The following is a 13,998-nucleotide window of genomic DNA, read 5'->3' as shown; positions in this document are numbered from 1 at the left end:
AGAGGGACTCTTGACCATGCTTGAGTGTTTTATTTCAGGTCACTGCCTCTGAGGACAATAAGGACAGGGCGATGGCAGGTCTCTGCCTCTCTGAGGACACTCGTGACAGGGCGGTGGGCCTTTTCTCTAAACCATGTTCTGGAACAATCCATACCCAGATACAGCAATGCATGCAAGTTTGTCAGTAACAGTACACAACATTTTCAGTAGAAAGAAACCACTGAAATTGTTTGCTTTCTAATAATTGTTCAATTCCATAACTGATCATTTTGTAAATGAATTGTCTCCGTCAGTCATGTTTTAAATGCTTGTTGAAAACCCCCTAAATAATTGACAAAGTAATATTGTTGTAAGAGGTGAGACGAGAACAGCATTTGGTAAATCATATGCACAATAATTTCGATTCGCGTGGTATAGCCCTAGCCCCAGCAGTATGTCTTGTCTCAGGCAGCAAGTAGATGGCGTCTGACTACAACACAACCAATACAGTGATAGCTGAGTCACACAACTAGGTCCTACTGTGGCAACAGTAGCCTACAGAAACTGGTGTGAATACTGGTGTAGAGCCCTTTAGCGTCTGGCAATTATCGGAAATCGTCTTGAAGATGCTGTCGATAACGTTGAAGACTCTTCAGCAGCAAACGTTTAAAATAGAAATAGACCCAGAACTAACGGTGAGTAGTGGAAGTGAAGTTAGTGACTCCAGTAAATATGCTTGAGGCCGAGGGGCTGAGCGCAACCAGGGCCTTGGACAATGTGATTTAAGCTGGAGAGGGGGGATGCTATTTTATATAATGTTGTCATTCTTCATGTCACATTGTAACAGTTAGGTGTTGTTGTCAAATGGCGATATTCGTGACGCCTGAGATTGCCTGGCTGTATTCTCATGAATGATGACGCAAGATTTTACGAGCCCAGGTCTCGATACCATAGAGCGGCTCTCGTATAGCCCCTCTTTTGGACTATAGGAATCGGGTGGAGGGGGCGTTATGTACGTTTGTTATGCTATATTTGTTTATACACTGTACCATTGAAAAAACTGTTTGAGAGGCCGTAAAATTAACAATACAAAGATAAGGTTAATAATAACAATATACATTATTTAATGTATTTGAGATATTCTACAACAATTGTCTTTTTTTAAATAACTTAGGCTATACATTGGGGGGGCTCTTGATTAGTAAAATGTATTTTAAAATGGTTTCTTATACAATATTATGATTGTTTGCTGTTTTCAATACCTTTCCAATGTGAACACATCTTCTTTGCATATTTATCTGCTCTATGCTTGGCTTAATTTACAGTTGACGTTTCCCCTTTAGAATGCAACTACCATAGCCCCTTACATAGCAGTGATCTTTAGGGTTCTACCTTTAGAGCAGCTTTCTACTATAGTACTGCTGTCAATGAGAATGCTTACTCAGTCAACTCACCTGGGAAAATGGTTTAGATACAAACATCTGATTAGCAAGACCCTGATTTGTTGAATCAGGTTTGTTAGTAACTAGCAGTAGCACTGGGATGGAACAAAAGCCTGCATCCCCTGAGGTTCCACAGGACCAATATTGAGTAACACTCAACCTTTAGAGAAATGTAAATAGTAGTACGAATGTGTACGAGCTATGGCATCTGCTTTACAAATTCTTTCCCTAGGCCTGTGTTGCTAATTGACTGACAGGTATATTACATTGCTGGTAATAACACTGTCTGGTGAGCAAGTCTACATCTCAGTTTTAAAACTGGAACATGTATTACTGTATCATTAACTTGTGTATAGTGTGTCAACTTTAAAAATACATGTATGGTGTATCACATAAGGGAATGTAGTGCCATTGAAATGCATCTGTCTATAAAAATATCTCTGTACTGCCTTGAAGCACTCACAACAAGGTGAAGTAATGACAGAATGTGAATCACAGGCTCACAGCTTTTCACTTCCAATCCCATAATCCTCAAGGATTCTGCTTTATGACGGAGCTGAGACATACAGTATAATGTGTCACCTTATTAGGTTCAGGTGGTCCAGGAGAGGTGCTCTCCTCAGAGAACTACTCAGAAGAATGTCCTGCCCATAGAGATCAAACTAAATGTGTTCTGTCTCTAGTCCTATTTAACAGCTTGTCATTATGTTATGTTATTGGCAGGTAAAAGCCCTGAAGGAGAAGATTGAGACTGTGAAAGGGAAGGATGGCTATCCAGCCGCGGGGCAAAAATTAATCTACGCAGGTAAAACAGCAGTTAATCACTAACTGCATCTTGAATATCTATCGGACACATCAGAAATGTTGTAGTCTATAGATCTAGACTGAACAAAAATATAAACGCAACATATAAAGTGTTGGTCCTATATTTCATGAGCCTAAATAAAAGATCCCACAAAATTTCCATATGCACAAAAATTGTATTTCTCTCAAATTTTGTTCACATTTGTTTACATCCCTGTTAGTGAGCATTTCTCCTTTGCCAAGATAATCCATCCATCTGACAGGTGTGGCATTTCAAGATGATTAAACAGCATAATCATTACACAGGTGCACTTTGTGTTGGACACAATAAAAGGCCACTCTAAAATGTGCAGTTTTTTCGCACAACACAATGACACAGATGTCTCAAGTTTTGAGGGAGCGTGCAATTGGCATGCTGACAGCAGGAATGTTCACCAGAGCTGTTGCTAGAGAATTGAATGTTCATTTCTCTACCATAAACCGTCGTTTTAGAGAATTTGTCAGTACGTCCAAACGGCCTCACAACCGCAGACCACTTGTAACCACGCCAGACCAGGACCTCCACATCCGGCTTCTTCACCTGTGGGATCGTCTGAGACCAGCCACCCGGACAGCTGATGAAACTGTGGGTTTGCACAACCGAAAGATTTCTGCACAAACTGTCAGAAACCATCTCAGGGAAGCTCATCTGCATGCTTGTTGCACTCACCAGGGTCTTGACCTGACTGCAGTTTGGCGTCATAACAGACTTTAGTGGGGAAATGCTCACCTTTGATGGCCACTGGCACGCTGGAGAAGTGTGCTCTTCATGGATGAATCCCGGTTTCAACTGTACCGGGTAGATGGCAGACAGCGTGTACGATGTTGTGTAGGTGAGTGGTTTGCTGAACAGAGTGCCCCATGGTGGTGGGGGGGTTATGGTATGGGCAGGCATAAGCTATGGACAATGAACACAATTGCATTTTGGCAATTTGGCAATTTGAATGCACAGAGATACCGTGATGAGATCCTAAGGCCCATGGACGTGCCATTCATCCACCGCATCACCTCATGTTTCAGCATGATAATGCAGGGCCCCATGTCACAAGGATCTGTACACAATTCCTGGAAGCTGAAAATGTCACAGTTCTTCCATGGCCTGCATACTCACCAGACATGTCACCCATTGAGCATGTTTGGGATGCTCAGGATCGACGTGTACGACAGCATGTTCCAGTTCCCGCCAATATCCAGTAAATTCACACAGCCATTGAATAGGAGTGGGAAAACATTCACAGGCCACAATCAACAGCCTGATGACTCTATGCGAAGGAGATATGTCGCGGGGCATTAGGCAAATGGTGGTCACACCAGATACTGACTGGTTTTCTGATCCACACCCACTACCTTTTTTAAGGTATCTGTGACCAACAGATGCATATCTGTATTCCCAGTCATGTGAAATCAATAGATTAAGGCCTAATGAATTCATTTAAGCTGATTTATTTCCTTATATGAACTGTAACCCAGTAAAATCTTTGCATGCATGTTGCGTTTTATATTTTTATTCAGTGTCATTGAGTAGGTTCTTCTTGTTGTGTTTTTGTAGGCAAAATCTTGAATGATGACATACCTCTAAAAGACTACAGAATTGATGAGAACAACTTTCTGGTGGTCATGGTTACAAAGGTAAGATTTCAACACTGTTTTAATGGATTTATTTGGTAGCCATTCATATGTGAGGATATTATACGAGTTCCTTATTTTATTGATTAATTGATAGTAAACTTTAACAAAGGACGTACAAGATCATTTATGTGCTAATAATACTGTCATTACTGTCATGACAGTGAAAGCAGGAGTTAGTAATTTGTATTTGTAGAAATATTATTATTCATTGATGTCTAAAGATGAGGTAGTTGTCTGTAGTCACAGTGGTCATCTCTGGGCAGTCTTGTTTGTTGTCTCCCTACAGCCCAAACCTCCAGCTACTCCTCAGGCAGCCCCAGCCCCAGCCTCTACCCCTGCTCCTGCCCCTGCACCTCCTGCTGTTTCTGGGCTGTCCCTCTCTGACATTGCCCGACCTACCTCATCCCCTGCCCCGATGGAGATCTCCACCCTGTCCCCTACATCTGCCCCTGCCTCAAACCTCACACAAGCAGTGGAGTCCTTCACACCCCCTGCACCAGCCCCTGCTTCTATTCCCCCTGCAGTCCTGGGGACCAGTACAGCCCCAGCTGCAGCAGCATCCTCCCTTTCAGAGGACAAGCCTGAGGGGGAGCACCCTGAACAGCCCTTTGCTACACCACCAGCCCTCTCCTCCTCCAGGTATTGACTTATGATAAAATATTTTATATCTTAGATCATTTAAAGATGTGGATGGCAAACATGGTTTTAGTTTATAAATGTGTCTGTTTTGATCCCCCCAAAAATTCTCTCACAGCCTTGTTGATGACTTAAGTCTCCTGGAAGAAGCAGCATCAATACTGGGTAATCAAGAGACTAGTCTAATCTTTCACATCACAATATCATGCTTCATCTTCCCACTGATTTATGACCCTGTATCTTTTCCCCCTCTCTTCATGAGACAGTGACAGGACAGGCATATGAGAATCTAGTGTCTGAAATCATGTCTATGGGATATGAAAGGGAGCAGGTTATTGCAGCGCTGCGAGCCAGTTACAACAACCCAGACAGAGCCGTGGAGTACCTGCTAATGGTGAGTTTCCATCCTATCAGTGATTTAATCGTAGATTAGTGTATTATGACCTGGAAGCAGTGGAGCTAATTCCTAGGTTCTATCATACTCTTTTCCACAATCTGACAGAAGTATGCACACAGAATAAAAGATGATTTTCAGTCTCAAAGCTGTATACAGTTCATTGTGTGTTTATCCATCTGTCTCCCTTACAATGCAAAGCGCTTTGAGAACTTAGAAGAGAGCAATATAAATGCACTTCATTATTATTATTTAATTGTCCCGAGGCATTATACATTCTTATCTCTACTTCATCCAGGGGATTCCGGCCGAGGCTGACCTTCTGTCACCAGAGGCGTTCCTACCCACAGCTCTGGCCAACCTCAACCCCACTGCCCCAACTCCTGCCCCAGCCCCTGCCCCAGCTCCTGCCCCAGCTCCTGCTCCAGCCCCTGCTCCAGCCACAGATAGAGCCCAGCCCCCACCAGCAGCTACGAGTGAGACCACCCACCCACCCACTCTACTCTTGTTCTTTTACCAGGCCCATGTGTCTCTCATACCAACCAATCATTTCTCTGGACGCACATTGTGAGCTCAGTACTGTGTTTCATAGAGGTCTTTGAACTCTCTGTCCATTAATTCTTGTTTTGCAGCAGGCTCAGTGTCTTCAACCCAGCAGCCCCCCTCGTCTGGTGGGCTGACTGGTGGGCTTACTGGTGAAGGTACTGGGGGTGAGAACCCCCTGGAGTTTTTGAGGAACCAGCCACAGTTCCAGCAGATGAGACAGGTCATCCAGCAGAACCCAGCTCTCCTTCCTGACCTGCTCCAGCAGCTAGGCAGAGACAACCCCCAGCTGCTGCAGGTCAGTGGGGAGACTGGACATCCAGTGACTGCATGCAGTCTCTCTCCATCCACGTAGCCATGCTCATTGGCTTGGCTTTCCAGACCCAATCTGGTTTTATGGGAGGTTGGAAATATTCTGCCCTTTAGATTCTGTTTTGGCTTAGCCTACTAAAAAGGAAATCATTATTTGTATTCGTAAGGGTTTATATGATGATGTTCTTTCTTTGCAGCAAATTACCCAGCACCAGGAGCGCTTTGTGCAGATGCTGAACGAGCCCCAAGGAGGAGAGATGGTAGAGGAGGGAGTTGAGGCCCAGGGGGCGCCACATACTAACTACATCCAGGTCACCCCACAAGAGAAGGAGGCCATCGAGAGGGTATGATTATTTATGGTTAATAATTGAGATTGAACTCATTTATATCACTTTCTCAATGGGAAGCTTGCTGTGTCATTGGTTATGTGTTTCCGAGCTGACAGTTGCCTATGTGTTTTCATTACAGTTAAAAGCCTTGGGATTTCCAGAGGGACTTGTCATTCAAGCATATTTCGCATGTGAGAAGAATGAGAATTTAGCTGCTAATTTCCTGCTCCAACAAACATTTGATGACGAGTGAATGTGCATGCGTCAGCATGAAGGGGAAGAATGGAGGGCTAGAGAACGAGTGATAGTGCTACAAAATGTGTTTTGGAAGGAAGGAATGGAAAAGGTTACCAAAAGTGACTTGTCATTGGACAAAGACGTGATGTTTAGTTACTGTAAGCTATGCCTTCTCCATTCTCTCTGAGTATGTTAGCTCTCTCTTGCTCACTGCTGCTATTACTGCTGCTATCACTGCTGCTATTACTGCTGCTATCACTGCGATCATTGCTGCTATTACTGCTGCTATTACTGATGCTATCACTGCGATCATTTCTGCTATTACTGCTGCTATCACTGCTGCTGTTACTGCTGCTATCACTGCTGCTATTACTGCTGCTATCACTGCTGCTATCACTGCTGCTATTACTGCTGCTATCACTGCTGCTATTACTGCTGCTATTAACTGCTGCTATCACTGCTGCTATTAACTGCTGCTATCACTGCTGCTATCACTGCTGCTATCACTGCTGCTATTATATGCTGCTATTACTGCTGCTATTAACTACTACTATCACTGCTGCTATTAACTGCTGCTATCACTGCTGCTATTAACTGCTGCTATCACTGCTGCTATTACTGCTGCTATCACTGCTGCTATTACTGCTGCCATTACTGCTGCTATTACTGCTGCTATTACTGCTGCTATCACTGCTGCTAATACTGCTGCTATTAACTGCTGCTATCACTGCTGCTATTAACTGCTGCTATCACTGCTGCTATTACTGCTGCTATCACTGCTGCTAATACTGCTGCTATTAACTGCTGCTATCACTGCTGCTATTAAATGCTGCTATCACTGCTGCTATCACTGCTGCTATTACTGCTGCTATCACTGCTGCTATTACTGCTGCTGTCACTGCTGCTATTACTGCTGCTATCACTGCTGCTATCACTGCTGCTATTACTGCTGCTTGTGCCGTGTCCATCCATAGAGTTACAGTGGAAGTTTGCCTCACCATATATTGCTTTTCAACCTCTCTCAAAGGAAACCCCAAACATACTTTGATTTGTGTTTGCTATGTGGGCCTCATCTCCTGGGAAAATATACTTGAGTTTCCCGTGATAAAGTGACAAAACCAGCGAAATGGCCATGGAACTCAAATGTATTGTTTGTTTTTTCATATAAAGGTAACTCAGATATTTTGTAAATGAAATGTCATATCAATGTTGGAGAGTTACTTTGGCACTTTATTTTACTTTTAGAGAATTAATGTTTCTATTGTTTATGTATTATCGTTTGTGTAAAAGGTAAGGAAGTTCTGTTATTGATAAGTGTCATCATATTGAAATGTGATAACACTGTAAGATGAGACATAATGAGAAATCCTGGATTTGGTTCCAGATGTGTCCCAGTGTAGTTTCACTGTAAGAAGAGACATAATGACAAATCTTGGATTTGGTTCCAGATGTGTCCCAGTGTAGTTTCACTGTAAGATGAGACATAATGAGAAATCCTGGATTTGGTTCCAGATGTGTCCCAGTGTAGTTTCACTGTAAGATGAGACATAATGAGAAATCCTGGATTTGGATCCAGATGTGTCCCAGTGTAGTTTCACTGTAAGATGATACATAATGAGTAATCCTGGATTTCAGATCAAATAAATGCAAAGTTTATTTGTCACGTGTGCCGAATACAACCTTACAGTGAAATGCTTAGTTACAGTCCTGTAACGGCTGTCGGGAGAGAGAGAGTAGACCAAGGCGCAGCGGAGTTAGTGTTCATCATTGAATTTAATAACAGAAAGAACACTATACAAAACAAAACAAGAAAACCGACAGCCAAACAGTCCTGTCAGGTGCAAAACACTAAACAGAAACAATTACCCACAAAACCCCAACCGAAAAACAGGTACTTATGTGTGACTCCCAATCAGCAACAACACTCTACAGCTGTGCCTGATTGGAAGCCACACGGCCAAAATCAACGAAACAAACCAACATAGAAAAATGCACATAGAACGCCCACCCAATGTAACACCCTGGCCTAACCAAAATAATGAACAAAAACCCCTCTCTATAGCCAGGGCGTTACAGTACCCCCCCCCCCCCAAAGGTGCGGACTCCGGCCGCAAAACCTGACACTGAAGGGGAGGGTCCGGGTGGGCCTTCTACGGCGGCGGCTCAGGTGCGGGACGTGGCCTCCGCTCCACCCTCGGCGTCGCCCACTTAGGTAGCGCCCCTGGCCGCGCCGGAGGACTGGAGGGCGACCCTGGCTGCGCCCGGCTGGCGGGCAATTCTGGTTGCGCACGTCTGGCGGGCGATCCTACCTGCGCCCGGCTGGCGGGCGACCCTGGCTGTGCCCGGCTGGTGGGCGGCGATGGCTGCGCCCGGCTGGCGGGCGATTCTGGTTGCACCCGGCTGGCGGGCGACCCTGGCTGCGCCCGGCTGGCGGGCGGCGATGGCTACGCCCGGCTAGCGGGCGGTGATGGCTGCGCCCGGCTGGCGGGCGGCGATGGCGGCTCCGGACAGGCGGGTGGCTCTGGCGGCTCCGGACAGGCGGGCGGCGATGGCTGCGCCCAGCTGGCGGGCGGCGATGGCGGCTCAGCACAGGCGGGCGGCTCCAGACAGGCGGGCGGCTCTGGCGGCTCCGGACTGGCGGGCGGCTCCGGACAGGCGGGCGGCGATGGCTGCGCCCAGCTGGCGGGCGGCGATGGCGGCTCCGGACAGGCGGGCGGCTCTGGCGGCTCCAGACAGGCGGGCGGCTCCGGACTGGCGGGCGGCGATGGCGGCTCCGGACAGGCGGGTGGCTCTGGCGGCTCCGGACAGGCGGGCGGCGATGGCTGCGCCCAGCTGGCGGGCGGCGGGCGGCTCTGGCGGCTCCGGACTGGCGGGCGGCTCCGGACAGGCGGGCGGCGATGGCTGCGCCCAGCTGGCGGGCGGCGATGGCGGCTCCGGACAGGCGGGCGGCTCTGGCGGCTCCAGACAGGCGGGCGGCTCCGGACTGGCGGGCGGCGATGGCGGCTCCGGACAGGCGGGCGGCGATGGCTGCGCCCAGCTGGCGGGCGGTGATGGCGGCTCCGGACAGGCGGGCGGCTCTGGCGGCTCCGGACTGGCGGGCGGCGATGGCGGCTCCGGACAGGCGGGCGGCGATGGCTGCGCCCAGCTGGCGGGCGGCTCCTTGCGGCTCCGGACAGGCGGGCGGCTCTGGCGGCTCCAGACAGGCGGGCGGCTCTGGCGGCTCCGGACTGGCGGGCGGCGATGGCGGCTCCGGACAGGCGGGTGGCTCTGGCGGCTCCGGACAGGCGGGCGGCGATGGCTGTGCCCAGCTGGCGGGCGGCGATGGCGGCTCCGGACAGGCGGGCGGCTCTGGCGGCTCCAGACAGGCGGGCGGCTCTGGCGGCTCCGGACTGGCGGGCGGCTCTGGCGGCTCCGGACTGGCGGTGGCTCTGGCGGCTCCGGACTGGCGGCAGCTCTGTCGGCTCCGGACTGGCGGGCGGCTCTGGTGGCTCTGGCCCAGGATTCACCAGGCTGGGGAGACATGAAGGAGGCCTGGCTCTGGGCGCAGGCACTGGACTCACCAGGCTGGGGAGACCCACTGGAGGCCTGGTCCGTGGAGGCGACACAGGAGAGACCAGGATGGGGAGACCCACTGGAGGCCTGGTCCGTGGAGGCGGCACAGGAGAGACCAGGATGGGGAGACCCACTGGAGGCCTGGTCCGTGGAGGCGGCACAGGAGAGACCAGGATGGGGAGACCCACTGGAGGCCTGGTCCGTGGAGGCGACACAGGAGAGACCAGGATGGGGAGACCCACTGGAGACCTGGTCTGTGGAGGAGGCACAGGCTTAACCAGGATGGGGAGACCCACTGGAGGCCTGGTCCGAGGAGGAGGCACAGGATAAACCGGGCTGTGGGGGAGCACTGGAGCTCTGGTACGTAGGCTCTTTACCCACACTCCAGGCTGAATGCCCACTTTGGCCCGGCACGGGCGGAGCGCAGGCATTGGGCGAACTGGGCCCTCCCAGCGCTCTGGAGACACAGTGCGCAGCGCCGGCGCTGGATAACCTGGACCGAGGAGGCGCACTGGAGACCAGACGCGCTGAGCTGGCACCATCCGCCCTGGCTCGATGCCTGCACTCACATGGCACTTGCGGGGGGCTGGCCTATAGCGCACCGGGCTATGCACGCGTACTGGGGACACTGTGCGCTTTACCGCATAACACGGTGTCTGACCAGTACTGCGCTGCCTCCTGTAAGCACGGGGAGTTGGCCCAGAATTCCTTCCTGGTTCCGCCACACTCCCCGTGTGCCCCCCCAAATGTTTTGGGGGGGCTGCCTCTTGTGCCTGTTGCGCTCCCTCTCCTCATACCAGCGCCTCTCAGCTCTCGCCGCCTCGATCTCCCACTGCGGGCGGCGATATTCCCCAGCTTGACGCCCATGGTCCCTTTCCGTCCATTAATTCCTCCCATCTCCAGGAATCCTGAACGTTCCTCTCCATCTTCTCCAAAGTCCATGAGTCCTTCTCCTGGTGCCTCTCCTTCCTCCGCTGCTTGGTCCGTTTTTGGTGGGTAATTCTGTAACGGCTGTCGGGAGAGAGAGTAGACCAAGGCGCAGCGGAGTTAGTGTTCATCATTGAAGTTTAATTTACTAAAGAACACTATACAAAACAAAACAAGAAAACCGACAGCCAAACAGTCCTGTCAGGTGCAAAACACTAAACAGAAACAATTACCCACAAAACCCCAACGGAAAAACAGGCACTTATGTGTGACTCCCAATCAGCAACAACACTCTACAGCTGTGCCTGATTGGAAGCCACACGGCCAAAATCAACGAAACAAACCAACATAGAAAAATGCACATAGAACGCCCACCCAATGTAACACCCTGGCCTAACCAAAATAACGAACAAAAACCCCTCTCTATGGCCAGGGCGTTACAAGTCCCTAACCAACAGTGTAAAAAATAGGTATTAGGTTAACAATAGATAAGAAGGAAATAAAAAACAACAATGAAAAGATAGAGAATAATAACAGTAGTGAGGCTATATACAGTAGCTAGGCTATAACAGTAGCGAGGCTATATATAGGCACCGGTTAGTCGAATTGAGGTAGTATGTACATGAATGTATAGTTAAAGTGACTATGCATATATGGTAAACAGAGAGTAGCAGCAGTGGATCCAGATGTGTCCCAGTATAGTTTCACTGTAAGGTACCACATGACTGCACTAAATGAAGTTTGAGCAACATTGTTGTTTTTTACAAATGCTTTCTAAACACTTGAAAGCTAGTTCTAATGATAAGCTGTAGACCACACTATTTACCAAGATAGTTTTCATCTGTATTTTGATTTGATTAGATGTTTAGTTCGAGCTGAATGTCATTTGAGCCATGTCCCTTTGTTATTATTTAATAAGCATCTTATGCACACCTGATTCTGTTCCCCCCGAACACTTTCTTGTGTGTTTTGATTGCCCCTGATCCTTAATGTATCATGTCAAAATAAATCATGCTGTACGTTCTTTTTTATCCATGTAATTACTCTACCATGCATTGAGGTTAGTCTCATTTTGTTGAAGATGAATTGTTCGTTTGTGGAAAATTGTGTACAGATTTTTTTATAGGTCCATGGTTAGTCAAATTGTGTCTTTTAATAATTCATAGATGAGTGCCATAGGATTTATATTGCCTATCATAATCAAACAGCCATCCTATAAAAGGTGTTAAAAGTGCAGTGAAGTTCTGGAAGTGCTAGAAACCCCCCAGTTTTGTGTGAACAACACACAACACTGGCCTCTGCCTTTTCTTTTCTCTTGTGTGTAGACGAGAAAGATCAATCTTTCTGTATCATAATGTACATGGAGTTGATTTCAGCCTTTGCAAAACAAGCCACTTTATTGTGAAGACTGTTGCTCTGAGCGATGTAGGGTTGGTTGGTTGGTTGCATGAGTTTTATAACAGAGGCTTAAGCTGAGCTATGGCATGCTGTGGAACCACAGGAGTGATGATATTGATTTTTATCATCTTGTTTTGTTGTTTAACTTTTGGTTTTTTCTTCTTTGAAACTACAATAAAGCATAGGGATTTAGCCTTAAATGCACCACTTGAAGCTTTGCTGAATGTTTTTTAAGGTTATTGTTTCAGTACAATAAATAGTTTTTCAAAGCTTTAAAATTGTGTCATTGGTTATGGTTACACAAGACTATGCATCTTGAATCCAGTGGTGGGAAAAGTACCCAATTGTCATTCTTGAGTAAAAGTAAAGATACCTTAATAGAAAATGACTAAAGTAAAAGTGAGTCACCCAGTAAAATATTACTTGAGTAAAAGTCTAAAAGTATTTGATTTTAAACATAAACTCAGCAAAAAAAAAGAAACGTCCCTTTTTCAGGACCCTGTTTTTCAAAGATAATTAGTAAAAATCCAAATTACTTCACAGATCTTCATTGTAAAGGGTTTAAACACTGTTTCCCATGCTTGTTCAATGAACCATAAACAATTAATGAACATGCACCTGTGGAACAGTCGTTAAGACACTAACAGCTTACAGACAGTAGGCAATTAAGGTCACAGTTATGATAACTTAGGACACTAAAGAGGCCTTTCTACTGACTCTGAAAAACACCAAAAGAAAGATGCCCAGGGTCCCTGCTCATCTGCGTGAACGTGCCTTAGGCATGCTGCAAGGAGGCATGAGGACTGCAGATGTGGCCAGGGCAATGAATTGCAATGTCACCGGCATCACCGGCAACAACATCGCCTATGGGCACAAACCCACCGTCGCTGGACCGGACAGGACTGGCAAAAATTGCTCTTCACTGATGAGTCGTGGTTTTGTCTCACCAGGGGTGATGGTCGGATTCGTGTTTATCGTCAAAGGAATGAGCGTTACACCGAGGCCTGTACTCTGGAGCGGGATCGATTTGGAGGTGGAGGGTCCGTCATGGTCTGGGGCGGTGTGTCACAGAATCATTGGACTGAGCTTGTTGTCATTGCAGGCAATCTCAACGCTATGCGTTACATGGAAGACATCCTCCTCCCTCATGTGGTACCCTTCCTGCAGGCTCATCCTGACATGACCCGCATGACAATGCCACCAGCCATACTGCTCATTCTGTGCATGATTTCCTGCAAGACAGGAATGTCAGTGTTCTGTCATGGCCAGCGAAGAGCCTGAATTTCAGTCCCATTGAGCACATCTGGGACCTGTTGGATCGGAGGGTGAGGGCTAGGGTCATTCCCCCCAGAAATGTCTGGGAACTTGCAGGTGCCTTGGTGGAAGATTGGGGTAACATCTCACAGCAAGAACTGGCTAATCTGGTGCAGTCCACGAGGAGAAGATGCACTGCAGTACTTAATGCAGCTGGTGGCCACACCAGATACTGACTGTTACTTTTGATTTTGACCCCCCCCCCCCTTTGTTCAGGGACATATTATTCCATTTATGTCAATCACATGTCTGTGGAACTTGTTCAGTTTATGTCTCAGTTGTTGAATCTTGTTATGTTCATACAAATATTTACACAATATTTAAGTTTGCTGAAAATAAACACAGTTGACAGTGAGAGGATGTTTTTTTTTGCTGAGTTTACTTACAGTGCATTCGGAAAGTATTCAGACCCCTTCCCTTTTTCCACATTTTGTTAAGTTACAGCCTTATTCTAAAAAAATGT

At 47.7% G+C, this 13,998-nt stretch overlaps 1 protein-coding gene across 1 annotated transcript; it reads left to right on the top strand.

Moving 5' to 3' along the window:
* The first annotated feature begins 155 nt into the window (after window positions 1-155).
* LOC106573817 (lysine-specific demethylase RAD23B) lies at window positions 156-8,900 on the top strand. The gene is made up of 10 exons (XM_014149173.3): window positions 156-674; window positions 2,145-2,226; window positions 3,814-3,893; window positions 4,180-4,532; window positions 4,648-4,694; window positions 4,796-4,923; window positions 5,222-5,399; window positions 5,556-5,764; window positions 5,976-6,122; window positions 6,247-8,900. The coding sequence occupies exons 1-10, from the start codon at window positions 606-608 to the stop codon at window positions 6,358-6,360; spliced, it is 1,407 nt and encodes a 468-aa protein (XP_014004648.1). The 5' UTR covers window positions 156-605; the 3' UTR covers window positions 6,361-8,900.
* Window positions 8,901-13,998: the final 5,098 nt, after the last annotated feature.

The sequence above is a fragment of the Salmo salar genome, chromosome 16 (assembly GCF_965601325.2).
Source record: "Salmo salar chromosome 16, fSalSal1, whole genome shotgun sequence".
In the NCBI taxonomy this organism is placed as follows: domain Eukaryota; kingdom Metazoa; phylum Chordata; class Actinopteri; order Salmoniformes; family Salmonidae; genus Salmo; species Salmo salar.
Note: the sequence above shows the minus strand (reverse complement) of the source record. Positions and strands in the feature narration are given on the sequence as shown.

Coding starts and splice junctions, on each gene's coding strand:
- LOC106573817 (XM_014149173.3), top strand. CDS start 606: ATGCTGTCGATAACGTTGAAGACTCTTCAGCAGCAAACGTTTAAAATA. Junction 4,695..4,795: donor AGAAGCAGCATCAATACTGG/GTAATCAAGAGA, acceptor TTCATGAGACAG/TGACAGGACAGGCATATGAG. Junction 5,400..5,555: donor GCCCCCACCAGCAGCTACGA/GTGAGACCACCC, acceptor CTTGTTTTGCAG/CAGGCTCAGTGTCTTCAACC.